Source organism: Nuphar pumila, chromosome 6 (assembly GCF_984573655.1).
Source record: "Nuphar pumila chromosome 6, dmNupPumi1.hap1.1, whole genome shotgun sequence".
Lineage (NCBI taxonomy): Eukaryota > Viridiplantae > Streptophyta > Magnoliopsida > Nymphaeales > Nymphaeaceae > Nuphar > Nuphar pumila.
The window spans coordinates 13,437,643-13,450,416 of record NC_143254.1 but is presented as its reverse complement, the minus strand read 5'-3'; the positions used below and the strand labels follow the sequence as shown (position 1 = coordinate 13,450,416).

Below are 12,774 nucleotides of genomic sequence, written 5' to 3'. Positions count from 1 at the left end.
CGTGATCGGTTACTTCTACTTTAGCAGAGTACTTTATAGTTTTAATTTTCTTGTCATTGAATATTTATGTATTTGTTATTTCTTATGTTATAAACGATGAATTGTGTAAAAGAAAGTGAGTTATTGAAAAAAAAAATTAACCATGTTTTCTGTGTGAACTATGTATGCTTTTCCTCTGAGAAGTAATACCAACCGAACTCGGACTCACGAGGTCTCAGATTGGGGTGTTATATGTACTTTCCTGAATATAGAAATAATTTCATAGGAGAACCTTTTTATACTCTCAATGTTCCATCTCTTGGATGAGTTGAGTTGAACCATGCATGTATGACATTGCTTTTGTTTCTCATTGTAGTTTTTAAACTTCACTCATATGCACGCCTTTAACAAAGCTCAAAGAATCAAACACTGATACACCATATCATCTCTTATAATGCTGATATGGGGAAATCAAGCAAGGAGATAGTCTCAAAATTCTTACAGGTTAAACAGAGCAAGTGGGCTTCAAAGATTTAGACTTGTCTCAGCTAACTTAGAGGTACAAGCCAAATGGCCTTTGCATTTCTGGCAAAGTCGTGCAAAGCCATTGTGTTAATCCTCTCTCTCTCTCTCTCTCTCTCTCTCTCTCAAAACCATAGTTTGCTTCTTGAAATTAAATATAGGAGTGGATCAGGAGTGGATCTACAATATGGTCCCTTCCAGAAAGTGAAACCCATATCCAACCTGAAAGGCTAAGCTTAGGGTTGGTCAGTTTTTCTAGGTTCAGATTGGTGCAGGACTGTTGACCACCGATGGCTTCTAGACCTGATCCTCCTGCCATGAGTTGACAATAGGAACGAATTATGTACTAGCTCAAAATTAAACGAGTGATCTTCCACTTGCTAGATTTGTTTACAGGTTATTCATTAGGGATCTCCAACCAGGGGAAGGCAAACAAGCTGATATCTGAGAATGGGGAAAAATGCAGAACCTGAATCTTTATGCGTTTTTCACTTGCAAATTTTGCTCAACCTTCGAAGCTAAATTTATGTACAGAAAGTATGGTGCATACTCATGAATAAAATCATAAGCAACTAGTATTTGTATGGTCACAAACTTCATAATCTAGAGGTTGAAGTATTTCATAAGCATTCATCCATCTGGTTTCATCTGCAAGTCTGTCATCTAGGAAAAATTGGTAAAACTTTTAATCCATGACCACATCTTCAGAAATTCCTCCATCTGTAGCTTCAGCCCAGCATCCTTTCGGGCCTTGACTTGTGCTGGTGACTCTTGTTCCAGTGAATCTTTCTTTGTAGTAAGGAGTCAACATAACCAGTGATAAGGCCAGTATGGAGAAATAATTTGGATTGAACTAGGGACACAACTTCAAAGGTAGCCAAGATAAGCATCATGAGAGAGAGAGAGAGATTTGTCAACACCCTGATAGTGGCAGTTTCATTTTCGCAAGGAAGCTATACAAGGTTACTTCTGGAACGATTGATGTTGGAGGGCTGGCTTTAGTGTGTTACCGTATTGCTTTTGCTGATTTTGGTTGCAGAGCTTCTTGAAGGCTTTAGCAGCCATAAAGGCATCTGGTGGTCTTTCCCACCCTCCTCCAAAGACACCATGACCTGGCTTTGGCTGGGGTTTGATAAGGAATTCAAGCACAGGCAAGTCTTCTCTATCAACCCAATGGATGCAGTTGACAGGGCATGAATCCACTGACACCTGTCACCATGTAGTAGCACTAGATTTTCATTTTATATTAATAATTCTTATCAAAAGAAAAAGAAAATATAAAAAAAAAGATGTGTGCACGCACGCACATACACACAACCTCTATCTTCTTATCATCATCTCCAAATTGAAGTTTGACGCGTGCGCATCCTACAGCTTCATCCATCATGAATGTGCTACTGGCATGATGAACGCATTCTCTGCAACCTGGTACCAGTTTAACACCTTTATCGCTTCAGTTCTGGAAGATTGGTGATGTTGAATAAAGTGATGTTGAAACACAAAGAATTGGCACATTTGGTTGATCTTTATCCTAGTGAAAAGATCTCAAAAAATGATAAGGATACCTATACATGAATTTTCATTCACAAATAGAGCTTGAGGTCTTAGGGGTCCATTCCACAAGCTAGTAGCAAAACCATAAAAATTGCTGCTGACTCCTGCTTGACCTTTACCAGTAGAAGCATCATATTTCCTTCTCGAGTCATCTCTCATCAACACATGATAAGCTTCATTCAAGAGCAGTGTGAAGTCATGACCCTGAGAAGCAATTCTTTGTAAGTTCCAAAATAACAAGCCTATAATGTTCAATAGATTTCTCCTTGAAATAAACTATGAACTGATCAAGTCGCTAAAACCGCTAAGCAAAGAAAGGGTGGAGAGAAGCATTAGATTATTGGTCTTTTAGTTTCACAACCAAAACTTAGTATATGTTCAAGGAATTCATCTTATTTGTGGAAGATGGTTGTTCTCGACAGGGAAGAAACGTGAGAAGCAAAAAGGGTGGGAAGCAAAAAAGAGCATGATCTCTTGACCGGCAATGTCAGGGTGGTATTGCTTCTGGAGCTTCCTATATGCCTCTGCCTCTCTGATTTGCCGAGGAGATGCATCCACTTCAACACCAAGTAGTTTGTAGTAGTCTGTCCTTATTGCTTCCCTTTCTTAATTTTTACTGCAGCACTTGATCCCTCTGTATCTCGGGCCCAATCTAAACCAAAATTGTTTGTCATATTCTACATATAAGAAAATTTTACGGGATATAGCTTTGACATGGCAAACTTCTGAACTGCTATTTTTGTTTGCATGGTACCTTTTGGTGCCGCTAAACTACCCATGATTTTTTTTTGCGGATGGTGATGATTATGAAGAAGAAGATGATTATACCTGGACATGGTGTTCTGCAATTTGGCAGATTTTTATTTGTTAAAATTCTTGGAAGGTGAAAGGGGTGGATGGTGGCACTTAGGTTCCTTGCCATTCTCTCTCTCTCTCAATAGCAGAGCCCGCGAATAGATGTCTCCCATAAATATCTTTGCAGAATATTTAAGAAACAAGAAAGCGAGATATTGTTGTGTTTGGGAAACAAGCCTCATTCTCTGGCTGCTGCCACTTTCATATGTAATTAGCTTTTAGGCTTCCGTAAGTGTGGATTCCAAGTATGAAAAAGCATGGGCTCTAATCATTCGGGAGGGAGAACTTGAGCAACCGCTCGTGCAACGTCAAAGCCCGGTGCACTCGGTTGGCAGTGAAGACTTCAATAGTTTAACCAATCGGTAGGCTGTCAATGTAATGCTACCATGAACAATTCGGACGACATTTTGGTGGATGCAGGTGGTCGGTGCTCTTCTCAATCAATCGATGCCCTCAATGAGCCCAGACCAAAATGTCAAATGGTGAGTAAGACCCTTAAACCTAAAGAGAGAAATCATGTGTAAGTGGCACTCAACAACCATATATGCTCTCATCATAGTTTTCATCAAGTTAAGATGGATCTCTCTTATTTATAAAAAGATTTGATGGAAGTCCATAATGAGTACATAATAAGCATTAGTGGAGGTCCCTAATAGGCATGAATGAATAGTTATGAGACTTCATAACTATCATGTAACCTCCAAAACCCAAGAGTCACACCCCTATATGTCCTTTGATGTGCCCATATCAATGTAGGTCACATCCATGTTGAATCCGGACCAAAATTCAACATTCTTCCACTTGACCCATTAATATTGAAAAACATTTCATCGAAGTTCATTACTATTATCTCAATTCAATTTTCATGTGAGTTCAGATGCTATTATGTATCACAAGAATGAATTATATGAGTCATGCAGATGAATACCTTTATATGAGGTCATATTTTCATGTACTATAATATTATTCATTTTCATTGTTAACATGTTAAAAATATATTTATGAATGGGTTGGTCTCTTATGCATTCTATTGGTCTTTTTAATATTATTATTCTGCTATTCTCTCTTCACAAAATAAGAAACACTTTACAAAGAATAAATAATGCACAAAACCATAAAGAATCAATTTAGTTTAATAAATCTAATCACATATAACTATAATATATTATCATATATAAGAAATAATCAAATAATCAAATAGACTCATCATCATTACATGTTAAAAATATAACCTTGGTGCTAGCCTTTTAGTAAGAGGATCAACATTCATTTCTTTCATACCAATTGTATCAATACAAACTAAATGATTCTCAGTATTTTCTTTAACAACAAAGCACTTTAACTCCAGTGTCAATATGAGGTGAAACTTTTGTTCTTATTCAAGAAGCACACGACAACTTCATTATCACATAAAATCTTTATGACCACACAATAGAGTCCACTATACCAAGATTCATGATAAAGTTTCTGATATATATGGCATAAGATGAAATCTTATTTAAATCAAGAATTTATGTCTTAATGGCTTTCAAAAATTTCTTCACTATCATGCAGTGAGAGATGATACATCGAATATTCTCAGCCACTCGCAATTGCAAAAGCAACATACTAAGATTATTTGAGCACTCTCACTTCTCATAAACAACTTGTTGAATGCTTTCACTTCTTATAAACAACCTTCATAGTGATTGTTCTATTCTCTGCATGAGTGAAATATTGTTTTATACAAGATTCATATTAAAAAGGTAAACATGAGACTTTATTATTCACCTTTTTTAAGGCAAGCATGATAAAGTCATTATCGTTCTACTTTTGTGAAAACAATAATACTCAAAGTTGTTTCACCTTCTCAATTCATAAGAAATTGACTTTAATTAGTGAAACTAATAGATCATATAACTAGAGGTAATTCAACATTGTGTCTTTGGGTACAAATATGCTTCATGGGCTGGTGTATACACCTAATATTAGTCTCTGTGTGAATTTAGAACATAATAACCTACCTTTGAGTAGAATCATTGTTTCATAAAGTCACACATAATCTCAATACTAAATTTCAATCTCAACATGATCCAAGAAATCCTCAATCAACAAAACTCGAATCACTTTGGTGATAACCAGAGTGAGTTTATCGAAATCTTTTACCGTAGGTTCATGTAAAGCATGTCATAACACAAATAAAATGCATACATTTATAATCTCATACTTAAATAATCATGGATAACTCAAAAAACAATATGAAACTTACTTTATATCATGTTAAAGTTATCAAAAACTATAAGATCAATGTCAAAGATATGCATTTATGAGTCATATCTAGGGTTGAGGTCTTAAAACTGCTTAAATGGGTCCTTAAAGACCCTAAACCGGTCACTAAAAGCTCTGAATCAGTAACAAAAACTCTAAATCGGTCCAAAAACCACTAAACCGGTCACAAGAGACCTGAACCAGTCTCTCAAAAGTCAGAACATGTCTCAAAAGGAACATAAAGGTTCTTGGACCAGTTCTGTCTTTAATGGGTTAAAGGGTTCAGTTCTGGACCTGATTCAACCCATGGTTACTGACCTGGTCCACCCTAGAATAGTAATGGGTCTTGGACCGGGTCGGGACCATACCTGGTCTACCCCAAACCCCAACAGGTCTAGATCCCAGACTGAGTCCGATAGGGTCGGACTCACACCCAGTCCGATAGGGTTGGACTAAGACCTAGTCCACCCGCAATGTCAACAGGTCCAAGTTCTGAACGGGGCATCCACCAGGAACCCCCAATGGGTTCGGATCTTGGATCGGGTTTGACTCAGACCCGGAACCCCTAACGGGTCTGGGTCCTAGATCGGATCCTACCAGATCGAGTGCAGATCCGATCCACCCAGTACCTCCAATGGGTCAAGGTTTGGATCAGGTCAAGGTTTACCGAAAAATGCAAATCAAGGTGCTATATTGTACTTAAACAAAGTTCTGCAGGAATTCTATAGAGGCACTGGAAAACACTCTAGAGTCCCTCCACACAACTCCGATGACGTTCAAATCACTACGTTAGTGAACTCAGATCCATTGGCAGATCATCGATCCTCTGTCAAAGATGGTTGAAATTTAAGGATGTACAATAAAGGTCACCTTAGTAGTCGTTGAAGGACGACCAACGTCAACCAACCGAATGGTTGGTTGAAACGACTATGGCAGGTAGTGGGTCGCTTGTCAATGCTTCTCCCGTTACCATTCGGCATCACAAAAGCAAACAAGAGTCCGACGAAAAAGAATACCAGCAAAAAAATTCAACAAGCTCTGCATGGATGCCAACACACCCACACCCTGAATATATGCACAGCAGAATCGCGGTGTGTGCCCATAACCTAATGTTAGCATAAAATGTCAGTGAATATGTGTGGTCAATAGGGATGGCAGTGGGGCGGGGCGGGGCGGGGGACAAGGTTTCCACCCCCGCCCCGCCTCAAAATTTTATCCTCCACCCCTGCCCCGCCTCCGCGGCGGGGATGGATTTTATCCTCCACCCCCGCCTCCATCCCCGTTTCATACCCTTCATCCCCAGTCCAAACGGGGATGAGGCGGGGCGGGGATATTGCGGGGAAAAGTGGTTGGGGCGGGGACGGGGCGGGGCGGGGAAAAGTGCATGTCCACCCCCGCCCCGCCTCCGCGGCGGGGATGGATTTTATCCTCCACCCCCGCCTCCATCCCTGTTTCGGACCCTTCATCCCCGGTCCAAACGGGGCGAGGCGGGGCGGGCCCCCGCTTTCCTCCGGTCCACTGCCATCCCTAGTGGTCAACATTCTCCTCAATCAATCAATGTTCTCAATGAGCTAAGGCCAGAATATTGAATGGTGAGCAGGACCCTTGAACCAAGAGAAAGAAATCACACATGCATCTGATAGTCAACAACCTCGTTATGCCCTCATAAAACCTTAAAATCCAATAATATAAATCATAAATGAACAAAAAAACCTTAAACTACAAGAAAAATAAATCATAAAATTAAATAAGAAAGCCCTAATTTAAACCCAAATCAAAGGAAAAAAACAACCCTAATCAAATATAAGAAAAGCCTATTCAACGAAAATCAAAGAAAAAACTCTATCAAATTAACTATAAAAAGTCTTAATTTAAAAAATTTGATTCAGATCCCTAATTAAAGAAAAAAAAAACTCTAATCACAAGACAAAACACAAACGTGCACAAGATCTAACAAGTACATACGAAAGAAAACCTTAAAAATATAATGAAAGAAAAGAGAAATTACAAGAACCATATTTGCTATTGCTCACAAAAAGAAGAGGAGTTACAGTAACCCTAAAAAGTGGGATTATGTGACTGTCGTGTCCCCCTTCCTTGGGCTTCCTTTATTTGAAAAATGAATACCCCCGAATCTGAGACCATGAAACTCAAACCCCACCCCTCATTGCAAATAAGGTCCCCTATCGGTGGAGTGGAGAGGAAGAACTGCGCTTCAGCCACAACATAGTCGGGATGGGAGATGGTAGGCGTAACAGAGGGGGTGGGGAGATGGGAGGATCAACACAATGATGTCAGATAAGACACAACACAGGAATGGTCGTCCCTCTTTCTTAGGTGGAATGCCGTCTCGCTGCCGGCCTCTCCGCCGACATCTCCACCGCTCCAACCACTGCACAGGAGAGAGAGAGAGAGAGAGAGAGAGAGAGTAGGGGGCCCTTGATATATATATATATATATATATATATATATATATATATATATATATTACCATTTCTTTTTCTTTTCGTAACAAGGGAGGGTGAAACGGTGTTTAACACTGAAAAAGGATGCAGCGGATGGCGTTCCGTGCATCGGCTGCATCCAACGTTTGATTGCAACACCGTTTCAAATGGCATTTTTTGTCCCGCGCAAAGCGTGGGACACGGGATCAAACAAGCCCTAGGGGCACACATGAGTCCGGAACCGGGTACCCAGTTAGGGTTTTAGGGACCGGTTAACGTTGTGACAAATATTACCAGAAATATGAATTTATCGCTAAAAAGTCGTAACATATTCAGCAAAAGATAAAAACGGTTTTTTCCAAGAGATTTTGTATTTCTCGCAAAATTAACTTTCTTGACCAAATAACGCGTTATGTTCGCGATAAATAGAAAATCTCACGAAAATAACGGAATACTGTTTGTTTTGTTTTTTTCACCCAACCTAAAGAAACAGACGCCCTAAACCCCAAAAAACCCCTCACCTTCCTCGTTGCCCTTTCCCTCTTTCTCATTTCCGCTGCCTCTCTCGAACCCTAGCTCGCACCGTTCAGAGGTTTTGGCCGGTGAAGAGGCATCGGCAGTGGACCATCGGACGGTCAATCTCTCTTCTGTTCTCTTCCTCTTCTTTCCTTTATTCTTTTCTTGTTTATCATCTTCTTGTTTGGCTGCAGGCAGCAGATATCATCTCTAATTGTGAGAGGTTTGATCTGCTGCAACAAATTGGGAGCCCAATCGAAGGAAACAGAAGGAAATTGGGAAAAGGGGGGGTGTTTATTGCGGGTGGTCATCTCGAAAGGGCTCTACCAGGATTCTGAGTTCATGATGCATCTTGTGAAGGGAAAAATCGTCTCTTCAGAACCGGTCTCCCTCTCATCAGTGTCATCCGTCCTCGGAAGATTCCTCTCCTCCGGGAATGGCACCAGTGCTGAGGTCTTCGCCTGCCTGAAACGCTCAGCCGCTGCCATCGATGAGCTGATTCAGGCAACAACCCTGGCCGGAGAAGAACGGGAGGGACATCACCGGATTGTGCGGAACAAGGCCGCAAACGAGCAAGTGGGGAACTTTGGGAAAGAAGAAAAACAACGATTGAGCATTCAATCAAACGCAGATGCATTGAACGAGCTCGGAAAGAAACACTTTAGAGAGCACAAGGAACACAGGGAGATCAAACGACACCCAGACGTGGATGAGGATGTGGCATTGGATCAGCTTGAGGAAGGCCACAGCAGGAAGCACAAGAAACAGAAGAAGAACCCAGAAAACCTAGATAAGGACGCATCGTCGGACGCACCAGAGAAACACTCTAAAAAAGAGAACAGGAAATGGCAGGAACTGCAGGAAAGCCAAGATCAGAATGTGGAGTTAAATGAGCTCCAGAAAGAATCCAGAAAAAAGCACAAGAAGCACCAGCAAATTCAAGAAGTCCCGGACCAGAATGTGGCATCAAATGAGCTGCAGAAAGAACCCAGTAAAAAGCACAAGAAACACCCGCAAATGCGACGAGGCCCCAATCAGAATGGGCGTGGAATGAGCAGTCAAAAGAACCCAGAAGAAAACACAAGGGACGCCAGCAAAGTCAAGAAGGCTTAGAGCAAAATGTGATGTTGAATAAGCAGGAAAAAGAGCCAAGAAGAAAGCATACTGACCAACAGAAAATTTAACAAGGCCTAGATCAGAATGAGCCAGAGAAAGAACCCTGTAACATGCACAAGAAACATCAACAAATTCAAGAAGCTCTGGCTCAGAACGCATCATCAAATGAGCTTGAGAAAGAACCCACACAAAAGCACAAAAAACACCATAAAATTCAATATGGCTTAGATCAGAATGTGGGGTCATATGAGCAGGAGAAAGAACCCAGAAAAAAGCACAAAAAACACAAACCAATTCAAGATGGTGGAAGAGTGTTAGAAATGGGTGCAGAGAAAAGACAACCACTTGGTGAAAATTTGATTACCGTCAGTCAGAAAAAGAGGAGGATGCGAATGAGGATGGATGGTCCAGTGCTGAGCACAGAGAAGATAGATATGGAGGGATGACCATGGTGAAGAAAGGGAATAAGAAGCGGAAGAGGAAGAGGAAGAAGAAGGAAAGGGTTGAGAAAGGTGAGAATGGAGAACAGGAAACTGAGCAGCAGAGGGAGAAAAAGAGAAGGAAAGTTAAGAGTGAAGATCGGTGGTGATCACCATTTTTCATGCTCCCCGTGTAACTGGGAGGTTTCACTTTTTGTTCTAATTCTTGTTTTTTGTTTTTCCCCGCTTTTTGGACTTGTGAAAGGAGGTAGAAGTTGATGTTGACTTCAGGTATTGTAATATGCTATGCTTGAGCTCATATCTGTTCTTAGTAATGATTTTGAGAATTAATTATTCATATGTCAAAATTGCGCACTTTTATTTCCCCTTTTATTGCATCAAACTGGCTTTGGTGCTAGAATATATGTTAATATTAGTGTGGTTAGTTTTATTGTGAATTATTGATTGAAGTGGTTCAACCATGATATCATTATTGATATGTTTATTTAATTCCAGTGTAACATTATGTTCAGTATTATGATTTTCCTTAATCATACACTATCGAATTGAAAATATTGCAACCTGCTTGTCCCTGATTTTGGTGGAACGAGGATGTCAAATTAGCTATTAAGGTTAAAAGAGAGTGTTATAGAAATCTAAGTAAGAGTCGTGATAATGAGAATTTGGAGAAGTATATGATAGCAAAGAAGGAAGCTAAAAAAGTTGTTCGAAACGCGAGGGCTAAGGTATATAAGGAGGTTTATGACAAGTTGGATACCAAAGAAGGCGAGAAGGATATTTATAGGCTTGCAAAGATGAGAGATAGGAAATCGAAGGATTTGGGTATGGTTAGATGTATCAAAGATGAAACGCAAAGGGTTTTAGTCAAAGATGAGGAGATTAAGGAGAGATGGAAAGATTATTTTGATAAGCTATTTAATGATAGTCATGCTCAAGATCTTGGAGACTTCTCCATTCCTTTTCATGAGATAAATCGTGACTTCATGCGCAAGATTCAAAAGAAAGAAATTGCAGAGGCTTTGAAGAAAATGAAATCAAGAAGGGCAGTTGGCCCAGATGGTATACCTATCGAGGCTTGGAAATGCTTGGGAGAGAAAGGTTTAGAATGGTTGACAAATCTTTTTAACTTGATTTGGCGAACAAATAAGATGCCTAATGAGTGGAGGAAGAGTACTTTGGTGCCTTTATATAAGAATAAGGGTGATATACAAGATTGCACAAACTATCGTGGTATAAAACTCATGAGTCATACTATGAAACTTTGGGAGAGGGTGATTGAGTCTAGGTTGAGGAAGGTTGTCATGATATCGGAGAATCAATTTGGTTTTATGCCTGGAAGATCAACTATGGAAGCTATACATCTTCTTAGACAACTTATTGAAAGATATAGAGAGAGGAACAAAGATTTGCATATGGTTTTTATTGATTTAGAGAAGGCATACGATAGAGTACCTAGGGACGTTCTCTGGTGGACAATGATGAAGAAAGGTGTTTCTCTCAAGTACATTAGTATAATTAAAGATATGTATGAAGGAGTAGTAACCAATGTCCGCACTTGTGGAGGGGTGACAACCAATTTTCCGATAACGGTTGGGTTACATCAAGGATCTGCTTTAAGCCCTTTCCTATTTGCGATAGTGATGGATGAGCTTACGAGATCAATTCAAGAAAATGTACCGTGGTGTATGTTGTTTGCTGATGATATTGTTTTGATTGATGAGTCTAGAGCTGGGGTTAATGCTAAGTTAGAATTATGGAGACAGACATTGGAAGCTAGAGGTTTTAAGTTGAGTAAGAGTAAGACTGAATATATGGAATGTCGGTTTAGTAAGCAACTAAGTAGTGATGGGAGTGTAGTGAAGCTTGGTGAGCAAGATATACCGGTGAATGATTATTTCAAATATTTGGGATCCATCATTCAAAAGTATGGAGAAATTGATGGAGATGTAAATCATAGGATAAAGGTTGGGTGGATGAAATGGAAAAGTGCTACTGGAGTGCTGTGCGATCGTAGAATGCCATTGCGGTTGAAGGGAAAGTTTTATAGGACGACTATTAGACCCGCTTTACTATATGGTACGGAATGTTGGGCTGCCAAGAGACATCATATTCAAAAAATGAGTGTAGCTGAGATGCGGATGCTTAGATGGATGTGTGGAAATACAATAAAAGATAAGATTCGGAACGAAGAGATACGTAAGAAGGTAGGTGTTGCACCCATTGAAAATAAGATGCGAGAGAATCGTTTACGGTGGTTTGGACATATTCGGCGAAGGCCTAATGATGCTCCAGTTAGAAGGTTGGAGAAATGAGAAAATATATTAGTTAAAAGAGGTCGGGGTAGGCCTAGGAAGACTTGGATGGAGATGATAGGAAAGGATATGAATGCTTTGAACCTCACCGAGGACATGGCGTTGGATAGAAATGATTGGAGGAAAAGGATTCATGTGGAAGACCCAAAATGAATTTCTTTTTTGGTTCATATCGCTGACCCCAATTGTTTTGGGATGAAGGCGTAGTTGTTGTTGCTGTTGTTGTTGTTGTTGCTTGTCCCTGATTTTCTCCGCTGGTCAGTGGCAGTTGGGTTCGCAGAATTGAATATGAATTTCCACAACATGAAACAGTTGGTGCTATAATTTTTCACTCTGAATATATACCTATATGTATGGGTGTGCATGCACGTGCACGTGTGAAGTCTTTTTGCTTAGCTCATATGAAAACTTGTGTGTATTAATAATTAAGAAAAGAAAAATAATGACAGATCTGCTAGCAGTCTAGTTGTTCACTGGTTGTAATGTTTAGCACGTTTTGATGAATGAGTAGAATTGCCATCGAATTTGTGATTAGTGACTTTAGGGTGTTCTTCAGTTTGGTCTGGACATGACTTGCTATTCAAATGATGTCCATTCTTCTTTCATCTTCCTCTGACGCCCCAAGGAGAAACAGAAAAAGCAGATCCTGTTTATATACCAATTCCCTCCCATATTGGTCATTCTTTTATTGGAATTTATAGATTATGTTAATATATGGCCAGTAGATTCTCTGCTATTTTGATGCAGAAGTTGTTGATCTTTAAAAGTTAAAAAGCCTTTATCCAGCTT

The 12,774-nt window shown here is 39.9% G+C and overlaps 2 protein-coding genes across 2 annotated transcripts; one reads left to right on the top strand and one right to left on the bottom strand.

Annotated features, from left to right (window-relative positions):
- Positions 1–1,164: 1,164 nt before the first annotated feature.
- Positions 1,165–2,891, bottom strand: LOC149834023 (chaperone protein dnaJ C76, chloroplastic-like). The gene is made up of 6 exons (XM_090009263.1): positions 2,884–2,891; positions 2,530–2,656; positions 2,067–2,262; positions 1,820–1,926; positions 1,495–1,710; positions 1,165–1,290 (listed from the first exon to the last, which is right to left on the bottom strand). The coding sequence occupies exons 1-6, from the start codon at positions 2,889–2,891 to the stop codon at positions 1,165–1,167; spliced, it is 780 nt and encodes a 259-aa protein (XP_089865389.1).
- A 5,419-nt stretch (positions 2,892–8,310) lies between these two features.
- On the top strand, positions 8,311–9,693 carry LOC149834022 (uncharacterized). Its single transcript, XM_090009931.1, has one exon. The coding sequence runs from the start codon at positions 8,460–8,462 to the stop codon at positions 9,228–9,230; it is 771 nt and encodes a 256-aa protein (XP_089866057.1). The 5' UTR covers positions 8,311–8,459; the 3' UTR covers positions 9,231–9,693.
- Positions 9,694–12,774: the final 3,081 nt, after the last annotated feature.

What these genes read in the sequence shown, in the direction of transcription:
- LOC149834022 (XM_090009931.1), top strand. Translation starts at nt 8,460, where the DNA reads ATGATGCATCTTGTGAAGGGAAAAATCGTCTCTTCAGAACCGGTCTCC.
- LOC149834023 (XM_090009263.1), bottom strand. An exon ending in GAATGAAAATTCATGTATAG is followed by an intron (nt 1,927 to 2,066) that starts GTATCCTTATCA and finishes AACTGGTACCAG; the next exon opens with GTTGCAGAGAATGCGTTCAT. An exon ending in ATGATGATAAGAAGATAGAG is followed by an intron (nt 1,711 to 1,819) that starts GTTGTGTGTATG and finishes ACATGGTGACAG; the next exon opens with GTGTCAGTGGATTCATGCCC.